Source organism: Manis pentadactyla, chromosome 15, assembly GCF_030020395.1.
Source record: "Manis pentadactyla isolate mManPen7 chromosome 15, mManPen7.hap1, whole genome shotgun sequence".
NCBI lineage: Eukaryota > Metazoa > Chordata > Mammalia > Pholidota > Manidae > Manis > Manis pentadactyla.
In genome coordinates, this window is record NC_080033.1 from 5,007,214 (window position 1) to 5,022,802 (window position 15,589).

General features: G+C 46.9%; 1 protein-coding gene and 1 long non-coding RNA gene across 2 annotated transcripts in view; one reads left to right on the forward strand and one right to left on the reverse strand.

The window, feature by feature from the left end:
- LOC130680903 (zinc finger protein 541-like) overlaps positions 1-15,589 on the forward strand; it is a 507,420-nt gene that overhangs the window by 485,244 nt on the left and 6,587 nt on the right. Inside the window, exons 3-7 of the mRNA XM_057492682.1 lie at positions 105-348; positions 1,972-3,799; positions 5,461-5,519; positions 5,799-5,958; positions 7,270-7,594. Of these exons, the coding sequence (XP_057348665.1) occupies positions 105-348; positions 1,972-3,799; positions 5,461-5,519; positions 5,799-5,958; positions 7,270-7,594 (2,616 nt within the window). The remainder of the gene's footprint in view (positions 1-104; positions 349-1,971; positions 3,800-5,460; positions 5,520-5,798; positions 5,959-7,269; positions 7,595-15,589) is intronic.
- Positions 1-15,589, reverse strand: part of LOC130680917 (uncharacterized) — a 477,927-nt gene that overhangs the window by 457,846 nt on the left and 4,492 nt on the right. The window lies entirely within an intron of this gene.

Below are 15,589 nucleotides of genomic sequence, written 5' to 3' on the forward strand. Positions count from 1 at the left end.
CTTCCCGTGTCTACTGTGGTTCTAAGAGTCGGGGAGCGCTTTAGCCGAGTTCGTCCATGTCCCCAGGTGTCTCTAACGTGGGCTTTCTCCTTCTGTTTGTTTAGACCTGAGGCTGGCCATGCTTCAGGTGCCTAGAGATGGTGACGAAGGAGGCAGGGCCACCTCCGGGAGCGCAGGGAAAGAAGAGCAGCATCACACTTCACCTCAGAAGCTGCTTCTGGATTGTAGCCTCTGCGGGAAGGTGTTCAGCCGCGCCAGCTCTCTTAGCAAGCACTACCTGACGCACAGCCAGGATCGGAAACACGTTTGCGGAATCTGCAGCAAGGCCTTTAAGCGCAAGGACCACCTGTATGTAGGAGTCTGGTCACCAACATCTGTGCAGGGGCCTGGGGAGGAGGGGGTATGTTCCTAGGTCGTTCTCATCACCTCCCAGATGAGCCTGACGGTGTTGGGTCCCTGTGACCCGTGCTTAGACGAGGACTCTGTGTCTGGGGACAGGTCTGCCACTGCCCGGAACAGGTCACCCTTGCGAGCTCCCAAGGTCACACCAATGAGAAAATCATTGCCTTGATTTGCAAACGGGACATCCCGAGGCCATTTTGTCACGGAGGGAATCGGGTTAACTTTATAGAGAAATATTTGGAGACAGTGATAGGTGCCTGAGGAGAACCAGCCCATGTTTATTTGAGGAACATGTACCGGGACTCCACAGGGCATGAGAGATTCCAAAATCCCTGTGCCTAGAATGGGGCAATGGCACATTAACTCTTGTCTCTCTTTTTTAACTCCTGATTTTTTTTTTTAACTCTTGATTTTAAAAGAAAGCCCATGAGGAGTCTGGAGCAGAATTCCTTTTGTTCCTAATGTCTGGTAAATGATAAGCTTTTCTTGCTAGTGAGGAAGGACAGACAGACTTCCTCAAACCAAGAGACTGGCAAGTGGGAGTCGGCAGTCCATTGCATTTTATATGCTCCTGGCCTTCCCAGAGGGCTTTGACTGACCCCCCTTCCCACTCATCCTCTCGCCAAGCCCCCCCACCAGGGAAAGGCAGCGATTTGCTCATGTCACAGACCGATTAACAGGGGAGCTGGAGATTGGGCCTCTGCCACTCTCCTCAACTGGAGGCCAGGGCCGCCCTTTGGAGAAGGGCTCTGTCATTTATCAGCATGCCCCATGTGCCGCATTATTAGGACTGTCCAGAGTAGGGCTGCTGGGAACGTGGAGGGTATTTACTCATCTGTTTATGTTATTAATGTAGATATAAGAATGACATAAACATAGGACATATTTGTATTCATTTATTTTATAGGAGGCACATTTGACTGTTTTCTAGAATGTTCTGTTTGGGCATCTGTAAATTGTATTTTTTCCTGTGGGGGGTTTCAGGCAGCTGTCTCCTTAAAGGAATTCTATGATAGGGGAAAGACTCCTTTGTTAAAGGCAGGATGCTCCCCAAATGAGCTTTTCCTCAAATGTATTCTGCAAAATTGGTTCTTGAGGGCACTAAGAGGGGCTATTTCAAAAAACAGTTCTGTGGGCAACTATGTTTCAGAGACATGGCAGGTTAAGCAGATGACCCTCTGTCTATCTACCTGCTATGTGGCTGTTACATTTGCTCCCATGAACCTCCCAAGAAGCACATGGTGCTCTGTCGGGACTGACTTGCCAGCGGAGCCCACGTCCTCGGGGAGCCACTCGGGAGGGCTGGTGTTCCTGGGGAACCCATTCTGGGGAACTCTGGCCTGGCTTCTGTTGATTTTTCTCTCAGATAAGGGGTATGCTTAACGGTGAGGAAGAGGGGCACCCCTTCCAGATGCTTTGACTGTAGCCGGGGGCTGAGTGCAGGTTCTGAACTGTGGTTCTGAGCTCCACTGCCCCTTGGGAGCACTGTTGGGGGAGTCAGGCTCAGGACCCTGCAGTGGGAGGCTGAGCCCCAGTGACCTCTGACTCCCTTCTCGTGTGTGACTCCAGGACTAGGCACTTGCTCACCCACCAGAAGACCAAGCCCTTTGCGTGCAGGGAGCAGGGCTGCAGCAAGAGCTACTGTGATGACCGCTCCCTGCGCCGGCACTACGAGGTCCGGCACGGCTTGTGCGTCCTGAAGGAGGCCCCCCCTGAGGAAGAAGCCTGTGGGGACTCCTCTCCTGCCCACGAGGTGGCCGGCCAGCCTGCTGCGGATGGCCTGCGGTCCCTGGTGCCTCCAGAAGCCAGGTCCCCAGGCCCCCTTTTGCCCAACCGAGAGCCCCTGCGCTCTATTGTAAGCAGCATGGTCCACCAGGAGATCTCTTCTTCCGGCCCGGTCCTGGCCGGGCCCTCAGATGACGGGGAAGGGAAAAACACAGCCTGTCCCTCCCCACCCTCACTGGGGCCCTACCCCTGCACCCCAGCGGCCCCAGGGACCCTGGGCAGTGATGTTCCTGAGGAGTGTCACCCCCTGTGGAAGGAGCCCGCCGCTGGGTTCACAGCCATTCACTCCAGGGTAGCAGAGGATGGTGGTCCACACCCAGCTGAGTCGGAGCGGCCGCCCCAGCTACCGCCCACCCTGGAGAGCGGGCAGGAGGGTGGGACCCTGCCGGCCGGCCTGCCTCTGTTCCAAGGCCAGGCAGCGCCTGCCAGTGCTGAGCCTTCAAACCGCGACTTCCAGTGGCTCCAGAACCTGCCAGGCTGCCCCGAGAGCGAAGGGAATGATGCGTTTGCCATCCAGAAGCCCACTTCCGTGTCCCCTCAGGAGGGCTCCGAGTCTGGGCCCAGGCCCAGCAGCACCTCCCTGACGGGGGAGCCCTCGCCCAGCGGTGGCCCCAGTCTGGAGGATGCACCGCCCCTCCCCCCAACACTCCTGAAGGCACCTGGGGAGGCCTCCGATGGCGCTGGATATGCCGGCGAGGAAGGGGACACCAGGGCTTCCAAGAAGAGCAATTCTGACAGCGACTCCTGCTCACGGCAGCACGTGGAGGAGCCCGGCCTCCAGGAGGCCCTGAAGCCGAGTGGGCTGTCGTCTGACAACACGACGCCGCTCTCCGGGCAGTTGTTCCTGAAGTCGCAGGAGTGTCTGGTGAGTCAAGGGCAGATGCAGGTGCTCCAGATGATCACCAAGTCCCAGGTGTTCATCTCTGGCTCCCAGGTGGCTGTGGCCTCCTCCCAGCAAGCTGTGCCTGAGGGCAAGCAGGCTGCGCTGAAGCCACTGCAGGGGCCGCGGCCACACCAGCCCCCACCACTGGCACCCACAGTTGACTCCTTCCATCCTGGCCCTGCAAACCCAGAGCCAGAGGGATCCCCGCCCCACAAGAGAAAAACCACGCCCGCCTTCCCCAGAGAGGCCTTGCCCGGCAGCAATAGACGGGACACGAAGGGAGGAACAAAAGTGGCCCCTGTACCATGGGAACCCCCTGGGAATGCAGATGTCTCCTCTCTGGCCAAGCAGCTGAGATTCACGAAAGGGCCCTTAGACCTGGGGGACCTCCTCCCCACAGGGGGCCCACGGCACACCCAGCTAGGTGGGGACAACCCTGCCAGAGCCCAGCTCCCAGGGAAGCAGGCCCAGGTGGAGAATGGCCTGGCCTTGGGGGCCATGAAATGTGCAAAGGGCCCGGCCTGCTCCAAGGGCAGAGGCCACAGGCTCTTCTCTGGCAACATGTGGGCCCAATGTTTCTTGGACTTCCAGAAGGAGAAGATGAAAATGGATACGCGCTGTGAGGCCTCTCCCAGCCTGGTGGCCATGGCCTCCTTCTCATCAGCCAGGCCTTCAGTGGACACCCCGCAGGACTCAAAGTCCAAGCTGACAATATCCAACAGGATCCAGGTACCTGACTTTATGCTGTGAGATGAGAGACTCACTCATCGCTTGTTTCCGAATTTCTGAGTGTCCAGACATTTTATTTAGTGCCCGTGAGTCCTCAGACCCAGTTTTACAGAGGGGAAGTGAAGGTTCAGAGACATCATGGCCCCCCACCAACCTTCCCCGCAAAAAAGCCAGGTTGAAGGCTTTGCAAAGTCGCTGGGACGCCCCGTGTCACCTTTCCTCATTGAGATTTTTCTGCTTCTTTTCCGCTTGTCCTTCTCTTCCTTCTGGGTTTGCCCCTCAAACTCTTCAGAGGATATAAAGGTAGAGTTCCTTCCCCCTCAGTATTCCTGCATGAGATGCCATCTCTGGCTGTGGGGCAGGGGTGCCCACATGTGTCAGCACTTGTGCAGCATTAGCCTGGTTCCTCCCCAGGTGGTGGCCATGAGGACCTGGGCGCCAGGCGGTCAGCCGCTTCTCTTTGCGACGTGCTCAGGTCTAGCGCCTGATAGCTGTATCCTCTTTGTTTTTAAACAGCTTTAATATTCATATGCCATATAATTGACCATTTTAAATCACACCATCTGGTGATCTTTAGTAGTACTAACAAAGGTTGTGCACCATTACCACTTTTTCCAGAACATTTTTCATCAACCCAGAAATTAACCCCACACCCTTAGTTGAACCCCCAGGTCTCCCCATAACCTCTCAGCCCCTGTCACCGTGAATCTACCCCTGTCTCTATGGATTTGCCTACTCTGGACACTTCATATAATTGAAATCATACACTATGGCCTTTCATGTCTGCCTTCTTCCACTCAGCATAATGTTTTCAAAGTCCATTCATGTTGTAGCATATGCCACGCTTCGCTCCTTTTTATGTATGAATAATACTCCATTGTGTGGATACATCGCATTTTGTTTATTCATCAGTTGATGGCCATTTGGGTTGTTTCCACTTCTTGGCCATCGTGAATAGTGCTTCTGTGAGCATTCATACAAGTTTTTGTGGGGACATACATTTTCATTTCTCTTGGGAATGACCTAGGGGTGAGATTATCAGTTCATGGGGTAGCTCTGTGCTTAACCATCTGAGAAGCTGCCAGGCTTTTCCAAAGCAGTTGTGCCATTTCACATCCCCATCCTCGGTGTACGAGGGCTCCAATTACTCCACAGCCTCATCAGCACTTGCTATTGTCCAATTTTTTTTTTTTTACCATAGCCATTCTAGTGGGTGTGAGGTGCTGCCTCATCATGGTCTGACTCATGAGGCTCTAACAGCTGATGGTGCTGAGCATCTTTTCATGTGCTTATCGGCCATTCATGTCTTCTTCGGTTTGGTGTCTGTTCATATCCTTTGCCCATTTTTGAACCGGGTTATTTGACTTTTGTTAGGCTGTAAGAGTTCTTTATGTATTGTACATACAAGGCCCTTATGAGATGTATAACGTGTAATGACTTTCTCCCATTCTGTGGGTTCTTACTTTATTGATGGTGTCCCTTGATGCAGGGAAGTTTTAAGTTTTGGTAAGTCCAGTTTGTTCTCTGTGTCATCCAAGAAAGCATGGCCTTATCCAAGGTCACGGAGTCACACCTGTGTTTTCTTCTCGGCACCTTGTAGTTTTAGTCCTTGCATATGCCTCATTTTTGATATGTTGGTTCAGATGTATTTTCATCTTCAGGATGGAAATACCTACCAGCTCCCCGATCCAGTGAAGGAGGAGAGCACGGCAGGCGGATGGTAAGTTCAGAAACCCCTCCCTGCCGGGCTTGGGGGCTCAACCCCTCAGGAGTCCTCTGGGGGCTTTTATGTGCTGGCCTTGGGCCAGTGAGCTCTGGATGCTTCAGCCCTGAAGAGGTACATGCCAGGCCACGAAGGAAGGGGGTATCTTCTCCGTTTCTGGGGATTCATCGAGAGTTGTCAGTGGATTAGACATAAAAGAAAAAAAAGAAAAAAACAGAGAATACAGGGGTGGAGTCCCCTTCTCCCGTTCTTCCCCCGTGCCGTGTCTCTCCACAGTAACCAGCAAAATGGAGGCCCTGCAGACTGGGCAGAGCCAAGGAGCGCGTATGTCTGCAAGAACTGCAGCCAGATGTTTTATACAGAGGAGGGTCTAATCAGCCATATGTGTTTTCCCAACGACCAGTGGCTGCCACCTCGAGGGAACCAGGACCAGCAGGTGAAGGGGCGCGCACAGTGGGTTCTGTGCTCGCAGGGCGCTCACAGGCTTTCGGGGAGGGAGTCAGGGGCTGGGTGTCATGGTCTCAGGATGGAGGTGCCCCCCCGGGGAAGCCTGGGCAGGGAACAGGGGTCAGGCTGCGCTGCTCTGGGGGGCAGGCCGGTGCTTGAGCCTGGAGCGTCCCCTCTGCCGCCTGCCTACGGTTCCTCTTATGCTGCCATCTCTTCCTGTGTTTAGGTGTCGGGCACAGAGTTTTTCAAGCCTCTGAGTCAGGCGCTGAGGGTGGAGGTGGAGGCACAGAGCCCCCCAGGAGCCGGAAGGCCCCCAGACGGCATGAGCACAGCTCCTCTGGGGATGCCTCTGGGCCCAGTGTGCCGGCCCCCGGGGAGCACAGCCAAGGTGGGTTCTGGTTGGTCCACTTTCTTCCAACTGCTTCCTGCACAACCTGCCAGTGGAAGCCATAGGCAGAGCCCAAACCAGACGCCACAAAAAATCTCTCCAGAACAGCTTGGCTTGCACGTTCATTCATTCATTCACCTTCTGGGCCGGCCCTGTGGGGGCAGTGCTGGGGACACCGTGGTGACAGGGATGGCCCCAGCCTGGCCTCCTGGGGCTCCCAGTCCATGCAAGTAGATGAACCCATGCCAGGCAGTGAGGACTCAGACTGGGCTGGGCTGGGAGGGGGAGCAGAGGGACTGAGGGGACACCAGAGACCCTGCCTGAGGAGGTCAAGGAGGACTTCCTGGAGGAGGGGGTCAGAGCTGAGACTTGGGGGATGAGGAGCAGTAAGATTGGCAGAAAGAGGGGAGATTGTGTGGAGGTGGTTAAGTTCACGGGATCAGCCATTGCAGCCCGTACTGGAGGGTCCCACCTGGAGAAGCCCCCTCCAGGCAGGGCAACAGGGTTCATAGATCCGTTTATCCATCTCACGGAGCTGCGGTCATTTTTCATTTTGTCATGCTGTTGCACTGCATCTCCGGCCCCATCTCTAAGTGCCAGTCTTTTTACCAACTTGACGCTGGCATCATACATCTCCAAAACCCTGTGTATCAGGGCCTCTCCCTGGGGGGGTGGGCACATGAGGAAGCTTCCGGCATCATCCATCCAGGCCGAGAATCCGGGGTCTGGATCGGGCGTGGTGGCCATGCTTGGCTCCCTTGCTGAGCCTGGCTCGGACATGGGTGTTGGGTGTTATGTTTCCCTCTGTCTCTGTGGGCAGTGCCCTTGCCGGTGCTCGCACCCCCTTGAAGACTGAGCTCTGCACATGTGGCCCCAAGTCACCCCCCTGTGGCTTTGAATTCTCTTCTCCAGGGACAGGACGGAGACCAGGAGGAGAAAGATGGGGAGGAGACCAGCCAGCCCAGAAAGCGGCGAAAGCGCCCCCGACCCAAGGCATCGTTCCTGCCTCCCGCCCCTTCTGCCTCTGGGGGGCTGGGCCCTGAAGAAGGCCACCAGAGCTGCCTGCAGTCTCCAGTGCTCCTGGGGGACCACTCCCTGCAGGGACTGTGCCCGCACTCTCCCGATACACCGCCCCTGGTGCTCAGCCCCATCCGGGAGGGGTCTGGGCTGAATTCCAGCACTATCTGTTCCATGTCCACTCAGGCTGGTCCTGACAAACTCATCAGCAGCAAGCTTGGTGAGTGAGGCTGGGGCCCGTCATCTCTGACCATCACACGGCAGGCCTGCGATGGGCCAGATCCAACTCAACGTGTAGCATTTGGTCCAGACGTTTTCTCTGGCCTGTGGCTGTGTCTGGTCTGGGGGTCCCATGGCTGCTCAGAGGTATCCCAGGACCATGTGGAACCAGCAGCCTTCTAGGTGCTGAGAATTTTACAGGCAGAAGGGAAATATAGAGGCCATTTAGCCTGACCACCCTTCTGCCTGTCCTTTTGAAAAATTTTGTTAGCAGCTTTATTGGCACATAATTCACATACCATATGAATCACCCATTAAAGTATACAATGTGTTTTAGTAAATTCAGAGTTGTGCATCCATCGCACTATGTAATTTTAGAGCAATTTCATCACCCCAGAAGCAGCACTGTATCCATTAGCAGTCATACACCCCCTACTGCCCCCATCTCCCCAGCCCTGAGCAACCACTAATCATCTCTAATCATCATGGACGCACCTACTCTGGACATTGCATGTAATTGGAATCATACAGTATGCGACATTTGGTGTTTAGTTTGTTCATTTAGCATAATGTTCTCAAAGTTCATCCATGGTACAGCGTATACAGTGCTTCAATCCTTTTTATAGCTGAATAATATTCCGTTGTGTGGCTACACAACATTTTATCCATTTATAGCTGATGGGTATTTGGGCTGTTTCCATCTTTTAATGGTTGTGAATAATGCTGTTATGAACATTCACATACAAGTTTTTGTTGGACGAAGGCTTTCATTTCTCTTGAGCTTATGCCTAGGAGTGGAATTGCTGGGTCACTGGTAACTATGTTTAACAGTTGAAAGAACTGCCAGACTGTTTTCCAAAACGGCTGAGCCATGGGAATAAATTCCCATTCACATGGCACGCAAGTTCCAATTTTCCACATCCTTGTCAACGATCCTTACCTTTTTCAATTATAACTCTCCTAGTGGGCATAAGCTATCTCATTGTGGTTTTGATGTGTATTTCTCCAATGGCTAATGATGTTGATATCTTCCCATGTGCTTATTGTCCATTTGTGTATTTTCTCAGAAATGTCTATTCAGATCCTTTGCCCCTTTGTAAAATCGAGTTATTATCTTTGTATTACTGAGTTGTAAGAGCTCCCTTTATATTCTGTATGCAAGTCCCTTATTAGATATATGATTTGGGAATTCTCTCCTGTATCATGTCTTGTATTTTCATTTTATTTATGGCATTTGTGGTACAAGAGATTTTATTTTTTGTCACTTGTGCTTTTGGTGTTGTATCTACAGTTTTGCCTGACCAAAAGTCACTTTAAGTCACTTAAGAAAAGAAAAGAAATATGCAATTATGCTGACTTTTACTCCTTTTTCTTCTAAGAGCTTTATGATCTTAACTTTTACATTTAGGTCTTGGATCAATTTTAACTTACCTTTTCTATATTATGTGAGATAGGAGTCTAAATTCATTCTTTTGCGTGGGGGTATCAGTTGTTGCAGCAACCCTTGTTAAAGAGATTATTCTTTCCCCCATTGAGCTGGTGTGGCACCTTTGTGGAAATCAACTGACCATAGTGATTTTAGATTTTTCTTCTTTTTTGATACAGACAGTTACAGCTATAAGTTCCCTTGGAGCATTGCATTAGCCACATTCCATAAGTTTTAGTATGTTATGTTCTTCTTTCCTTTATCTCAAAATATTTCCTAATTTCTCTTTTGATTTCTTCTTAAATACACTGATTATTGAGGAGTGTGTTGTTTTATTTCCACATATTTGTGAATTTTCCAAATTGTCTCCTTTTATTGATTTCTAATGTAATTCTACTGCAGTCAGAGAACATGCTTTGTATTAAGTTGGTCCTTTCAAATTTATTGAGACATGTTTTATGAGCTACAATATGTTCTGTCCTGAAGAATGTCCCATGTGCACTTGAGAAGAATATATTCTACTGATGTTGGGTGGAACACACCAAAAATTTTCCTATGTCTTGTTTCATTCTGTGTGGTTGTCCGATCCATTACTGCAAGTACTGAAATCTCCAACTATTGTTTTGAATTGTGTATTTCATACTCAATTGTGTCAGTTTCTGCTTCATGTATTTTTGGACTCTGTTTTTAGGTGCATATATGCTTATAATTGTCATAACATCCTGATGGAGTGATTGTTTTTCTCATGATATGACTTCAATGTTATTTATCATCACTGCAATAATTTTATCATAATCTCTATGTTTTTTGTTTTAAAGTCTAATTAGCCTAACAGTACCATTCTGCCTCTTTTAAGGTTGTTTACTTGGTATATATTTTCTGACCTTGTATTTTCAAACTGCTTGTTTATTTTTTAAAATAAACCATGTTTCCTATAGATAATATTAGTTGGATCATACATTTTTTATCTAATGTGAAAAACTCTGCATTTTGATTGGTTTATTCAGTCTGGTGTCATTTAATGTTACATTGATATAGGGAGGTTTACATTTGCCTTTATGCATTTCCTTTTCTGAATGTACCTTGCCTTTTCCTCCTTATGTTCCTCTATTCTGGCTTACTTATGTATTAAGTATTTTCTATTGTAACATTTTAATTCCTTTAGCTTTTCATGTTTTTCTTAATCCTTCCTTAGTGGTTCCTCTACAATGTAAAATTACATCTTAATGTCATCAGAATCTCTTCAGATGTATAATAACTTACAGTGAAATACAGAGACACTACTCCTATGGAGCTCAATCTCTCCTAACCATTTGGCTTTTATTATTTATATATGTATATTATATATGTATGTGTGTGGGTGTATAAACCCAGCAATACATTAATTCTTACATTATACAAATTTGTATTATGGAACCAAAACTGAGAGAATAAAGGAAAGCAAGCATTCTTTATACAGTTTGTTATATAACATTTTTAGTTACCATTTCTCATCTCTTCATTTATTCCTGTGGATTTGAGTTACTGTATGGAGTGTTATTTCTTTACTCCAATGCATCTCCCCTTTGTTGTGCTGTTGTTGTCATATATATGTTTATAAATTACAGGCCTATAACAGTAGTGTTTTATGCAATTACTTTATAAGTCAATTAAGAAAAGAGAAAAAATATGCAATGATACTGACTTTTATAATTACCTATAGAAGTACATTTACCAGTGTTTTTTGTTTGGATTCAGATTACTATCTCATGTCATTTTCTTTCTCAGTCTGAAGAACTTCCTGTAGTATTTATTTACATTGTGGAGGTGTAATTCACATGTCATACAATTCATCCCCTTAAAATACACAACAGGGTGGTGGTTGGTATATTCACAGAGCTGTGCCACCATTGCTACCATCAATTTTCGGATATTTTCATCATGTCCCAAGGGAGCCCTGTCCCCAGCCATAGTTAACCACGAATCTACTTTCTGTCCTGTAGGCTCGGCTCTTCTGGACATTTCCTATAAGTGAGAATCATACAATGTGTGATTCCTTGTGTTTTCTTCCAGTTAGCATGAAAACTTAGGGTTTCACCCATGTTGTGTATATCAGAACTTCATATCTTTTCATGGCTGAATAATTCTCTCCCTTTAATGTTCCTTGTAAGACATGTCTGCTAACAACAAGTTTCCTCAGTTTTTATTTACCTAAGGATGTCTGTTTTCACCTTAATTTGTGAAAGGTAATTTGCTGGATATAAGATTCTTGGTTGAGTTTTTACTTCCAGCAATGAGAACATATTCTCCCCACTGCCTTGTAACTGGTATCATGTCCGATGAGAAGTCAGCTGTAAATCTTACTGGAGTGTACATGTATATCATGTTATTTTTCTCTTTTTGCCTTCAAAATCTTTATCTTTGGCTTTCAGTATTTTGCCTACGATGTGCCCAGATGGAGAGCCCTTTGTGTTTATGTTACTTGGAATTTATAGAGTTTCTTGGATGTATGTACTGTTTTTTGGTCACATTTTGGGCATTTTCTGCTATTAAATACTTTAAATATTTTTCTGTTCCTTTCTCGACTCTTCCTTGTATTCCCATTACACGTGTTGCTGCACTTATTGATGCCCCACATTTCTCTGTGGCTCTTCATTTTCCTTCATTCATTTATTTTTCTCTCTGTTCTTCAAAATCCATCATCTCCATGTATCTAGCTTTAAGTTGGCTGCTGGTTACCTCTGCCAGATCCAATCTGCATTTTGGTTATGGATCTTAACTCCAAGATTTCCATTTGTTTCTTTAAAAAAACAATTTCTACCTCTTAATAGTTTTCTCTCTTTGTTGAGCATTTTTCATTGTACCTTCCTTTAGCTCTTTAGGCATGAGAGCTGGGAGGAGAGGGACCCCCTGTGTCCCTGGTGACACCTCCCTGGAGTAGAGCCCTCCAAGTAGAGCTTCTGATACACAGTGCATGGGGTTGGTAGGTAAGGGAGCAAGACATGGCTCAAGTGCCACAAACTCACTATTCTTACCGACATTTACTCAGTTGTCCTGAATGAATATTTCTTAAAATGCTGTATACCTTCAGGATAACTTCTGGAGACTTTAACTGCTTTAAAAATAATTTTTACCTGTTACTTTGTTGATTTACAATTTGTCTTTCTAGAACTCCTAGACCTCTTCCACATGATCTTTTTAACAATTTTTGTTCTGGCTAGAAGAGTTAACGTAAGACGTAATGTCTAACAGATGTTTTAAGTGTTCAATATAGTATTGTTGGCAGTGCCGCACAGCAGATCTCTAGAGTTTATTCATCTTCCTTAACTGAGACTTTATGCACCTTGTTTAGTAACTCCCCATTTCCCACGACCCTAACCCTGGCGAACACCATTCCACCCTTTGGTTATATGGATTTGACTACTTTAGATACTACATGTTAAGTGTATTCATGCAGTATTTCTCTTTCTGTGACTGGCTTATTTCATTTAATGTTCTCAAGGGGTTCATCCATGTTGTTGCATATTGCAAAATTCCCCTTTTTCGAGGCTAAATAGGATTCCACTGTATGTATAAACCACATATTCTTTACCCATTCATATGTCGATGGGCATCTTGGTTGTGTCCACATCTTAGCTATTGTGAATCACGTTGCAGTGAACATGGGAGTGCAGGTGTCTCATTGAGAGACCAATTTTAGTCCTTTTGGGTCAATACCCACAAGTGGGGTTGCTGGATCAAACGGTAGTTCTGTTGTTAGTGTTCTGAGGGAGCTCCCGTCCTTGCAAGCTTGGAAACCCTGCTTTCAGCTGCTCTACAAAAGCAGGTAGAAGGGGCCCCTGCATCCCTTCCAGTCAGTGTTCTTGAAGCTTTCTGTTGCGTGTTTTCTAGATCAACTGGATGACTCTTCTGGCAACCATGTTATCACGGATGACACCAAGCCCCACATTCGAATGTGAGTTTGAACAGACTTAGAACCTGGGGGTCCTACCAAAGTGGGGATATTCTTACCCTCCTGTGTTCCCTCAGAGCTCCTTCCTCACAGGGGTGTTAGCTTGTCTCTGGGAGAGAAGTGGTAGATTTCTCTGGGTGTATGTGGGATGTTCCTCCAATATTCATTCTGTCTGGGCATCCCATAGTTGGGCCCACGGGGACAAATGCACAGGACCCTGGGGTTATAGGTAGAACTGGTGAAGGCACATGTGAGGATTGAGTATCCATGGAATGTGACTAGAGGGATGTGGCCATGGGTGTAGAAGCATGCCAGGCATCAGCATACACCTCCCCTGTCCTGGACCCCTAGAGGGGAACCTGAGGGAGAAGCCTGGTGGTAAAGTAAATGGGAGGAAGGGAGTGTAGCTGGACGGTATCTAGAACACTTGTCCATGTCTGTCAGGGGTGACGAATACTCAGCAGATGCATCTGGGAGATGACAGGTTTCCACAGAGCAGGGTTGTGGCCTGAGAGCAGGGCATGTCACACATCTCCGTCTTATTTCCCAATTTAGTCACATGTGTATGTCTCGTGTGTGGCCTCATTTCAGACGCATCAGGAGAGGAAAGAAGTTTCAAGCCGAGATTCCGGAGCTCCAGGAGCGCCCTACAGCCGAGACCATTGCACATGGAGCTTCACTGGTCTGGAAGCCATCGGACGATGTGACGGGCGTTCCAGAAACACCGGATAGAGGTGGCTGAGACATGGGGGCCAAATTCCCAAGGGTACCCCCCCTTCCCTCATCTCCAAGGAGTTCCTCCTCCCAGTTCTCACCTGGATCAAGAAGCAGTATCCCTGGTGGGGTAGCAGGCTGTGGGACCGGGACTTCTCCTCCCGCCCCCCATTCTTCTCATGCAGTAACCATCCAGGTCATCCTGAGCAGGTCCCAGGAGTAGGGTTTCTGCCTTCCTCCTGTCCCTCCCGTCACTTACAGTGAAATACGGAAACATTACTACTATACAGCTCTATTTCTCCGAACCCTCTTGCTCTTATTATTCATATATGTACTCTATATATGTATTTTTATGTGAGTGTGTGTGTATATAAACCCAGCAAAACATCAATTCTTATATTATACAATTTTGTTTTATGTAACAAAAACTGAGAGAATCAGGGGATGCAAGCATTATTTATACAGTTTGTTATATAACATTTTTAGTTCCCATTTCTCATCTCTTCATTCATTCCTGTAGATTTGAGTTACTGTATGCAGTGCTATTTCTTTACTCCAATGCATCTCCCCTTTCTTGTGCTCTTGTTGTCATATATATGTTTATAAATTACAGGCCTGTAACAGTAGTGTTTTATGCAATTACTTTTTAGTTCAATTAAGAAAAGAGAAAAAGTATGCATTTAGACTGAGGTTTATAATTACCTATATAAGTATCTTTAGCAGTGTTTTTTGTTTCTTTGTTTGGATTCAGATTACCATCTCATGTCATATTCTCTTTCAGTCTGAAGAACTTCCTGTAGTATTTATTTTCATTGTGGATGTGTAGTTCACATGTCATACAATTCATCCCCTTAAAATAAACTATACATTGTTAGTTGGTATTTCACTGAGCTGTGTGTTCAACCGTTGCTACCATCAATTTTTGGATATTTTCATCATGTCCAAGGGAGCCCTGTACTCAGTAGTCACTCTTGTCCCTCCCCTCTCGACCCTGTCCCCAGCTGTAGGTAACCACAAATCTACTTTCTGTCCTGTAGGCTTGGCTCTTCTAGACATTTCATGTAAGTGGGAATCATACAATGTGTGCTTCTTTGTGTTTTGTTCCAGTCAGCATGAAAACTTAGGGTTTCACCCATGTTGTGTATATCAGAACTTCATTTCCTTTCATGGCTGAATAATTCTCTCCCTTTAATGTTCCTTGTAAGATATGTGTGCTGGCAACAAGTTTCCTCAGTTTTTATTTACCTAAGGATGTCTTTTTCCACCTTCATTTTTGAAAGGTAATTTGCTGGATATAAGATTCTTGGTTGAGTTTTTACTTCCAGCAATGAGATCATGTTGTCCCACTGCCTTCCAACTGCTGTCATGTCCGATGAGAAGTCAGCTGTTAATCTTACTGGAGTGTACATGTATATCACGTTATTTTTGTCTTTTTGTTTTCAAGCTCTTTATCTTTGGCTTTCAGTATTTTGCCTATGATGTGCCCAGATGGAGAGCTCTTTGTGTTTATGCTACTTGGAGTTTATAGAGTTTCTTGGATGTATGTACTGTTTTTTGGTCACATTTTGCACACTTTCTGCCACTAAATACTTTAAATATTTTTCTGTTCCTTTCTCCACTCCTCCTTGTATTCCCATTGCATGTGTTGCTGCACTTATTGATGTCCCACATTTCTCTGTGGCTCTTCGTTTTCTTTCATTCATTTATTTTTCTCTCTGTATTTTTTTTTATTCTTTACTCTTTGTATTTTCAGAAGTCCTAGTCCTCTTCCACATGATCTTTTTAACAATTATTGTTGTGACAAGAAGAGTGAACATAAGACCTACCCTCTAACGAATCTTTTAAGTGTTCAATATAGTATTGTTGGCAGTGCCATACAGCAGATCTCTAGAGTTTATTTATCTTGCTTAACTGAGACTTTACAT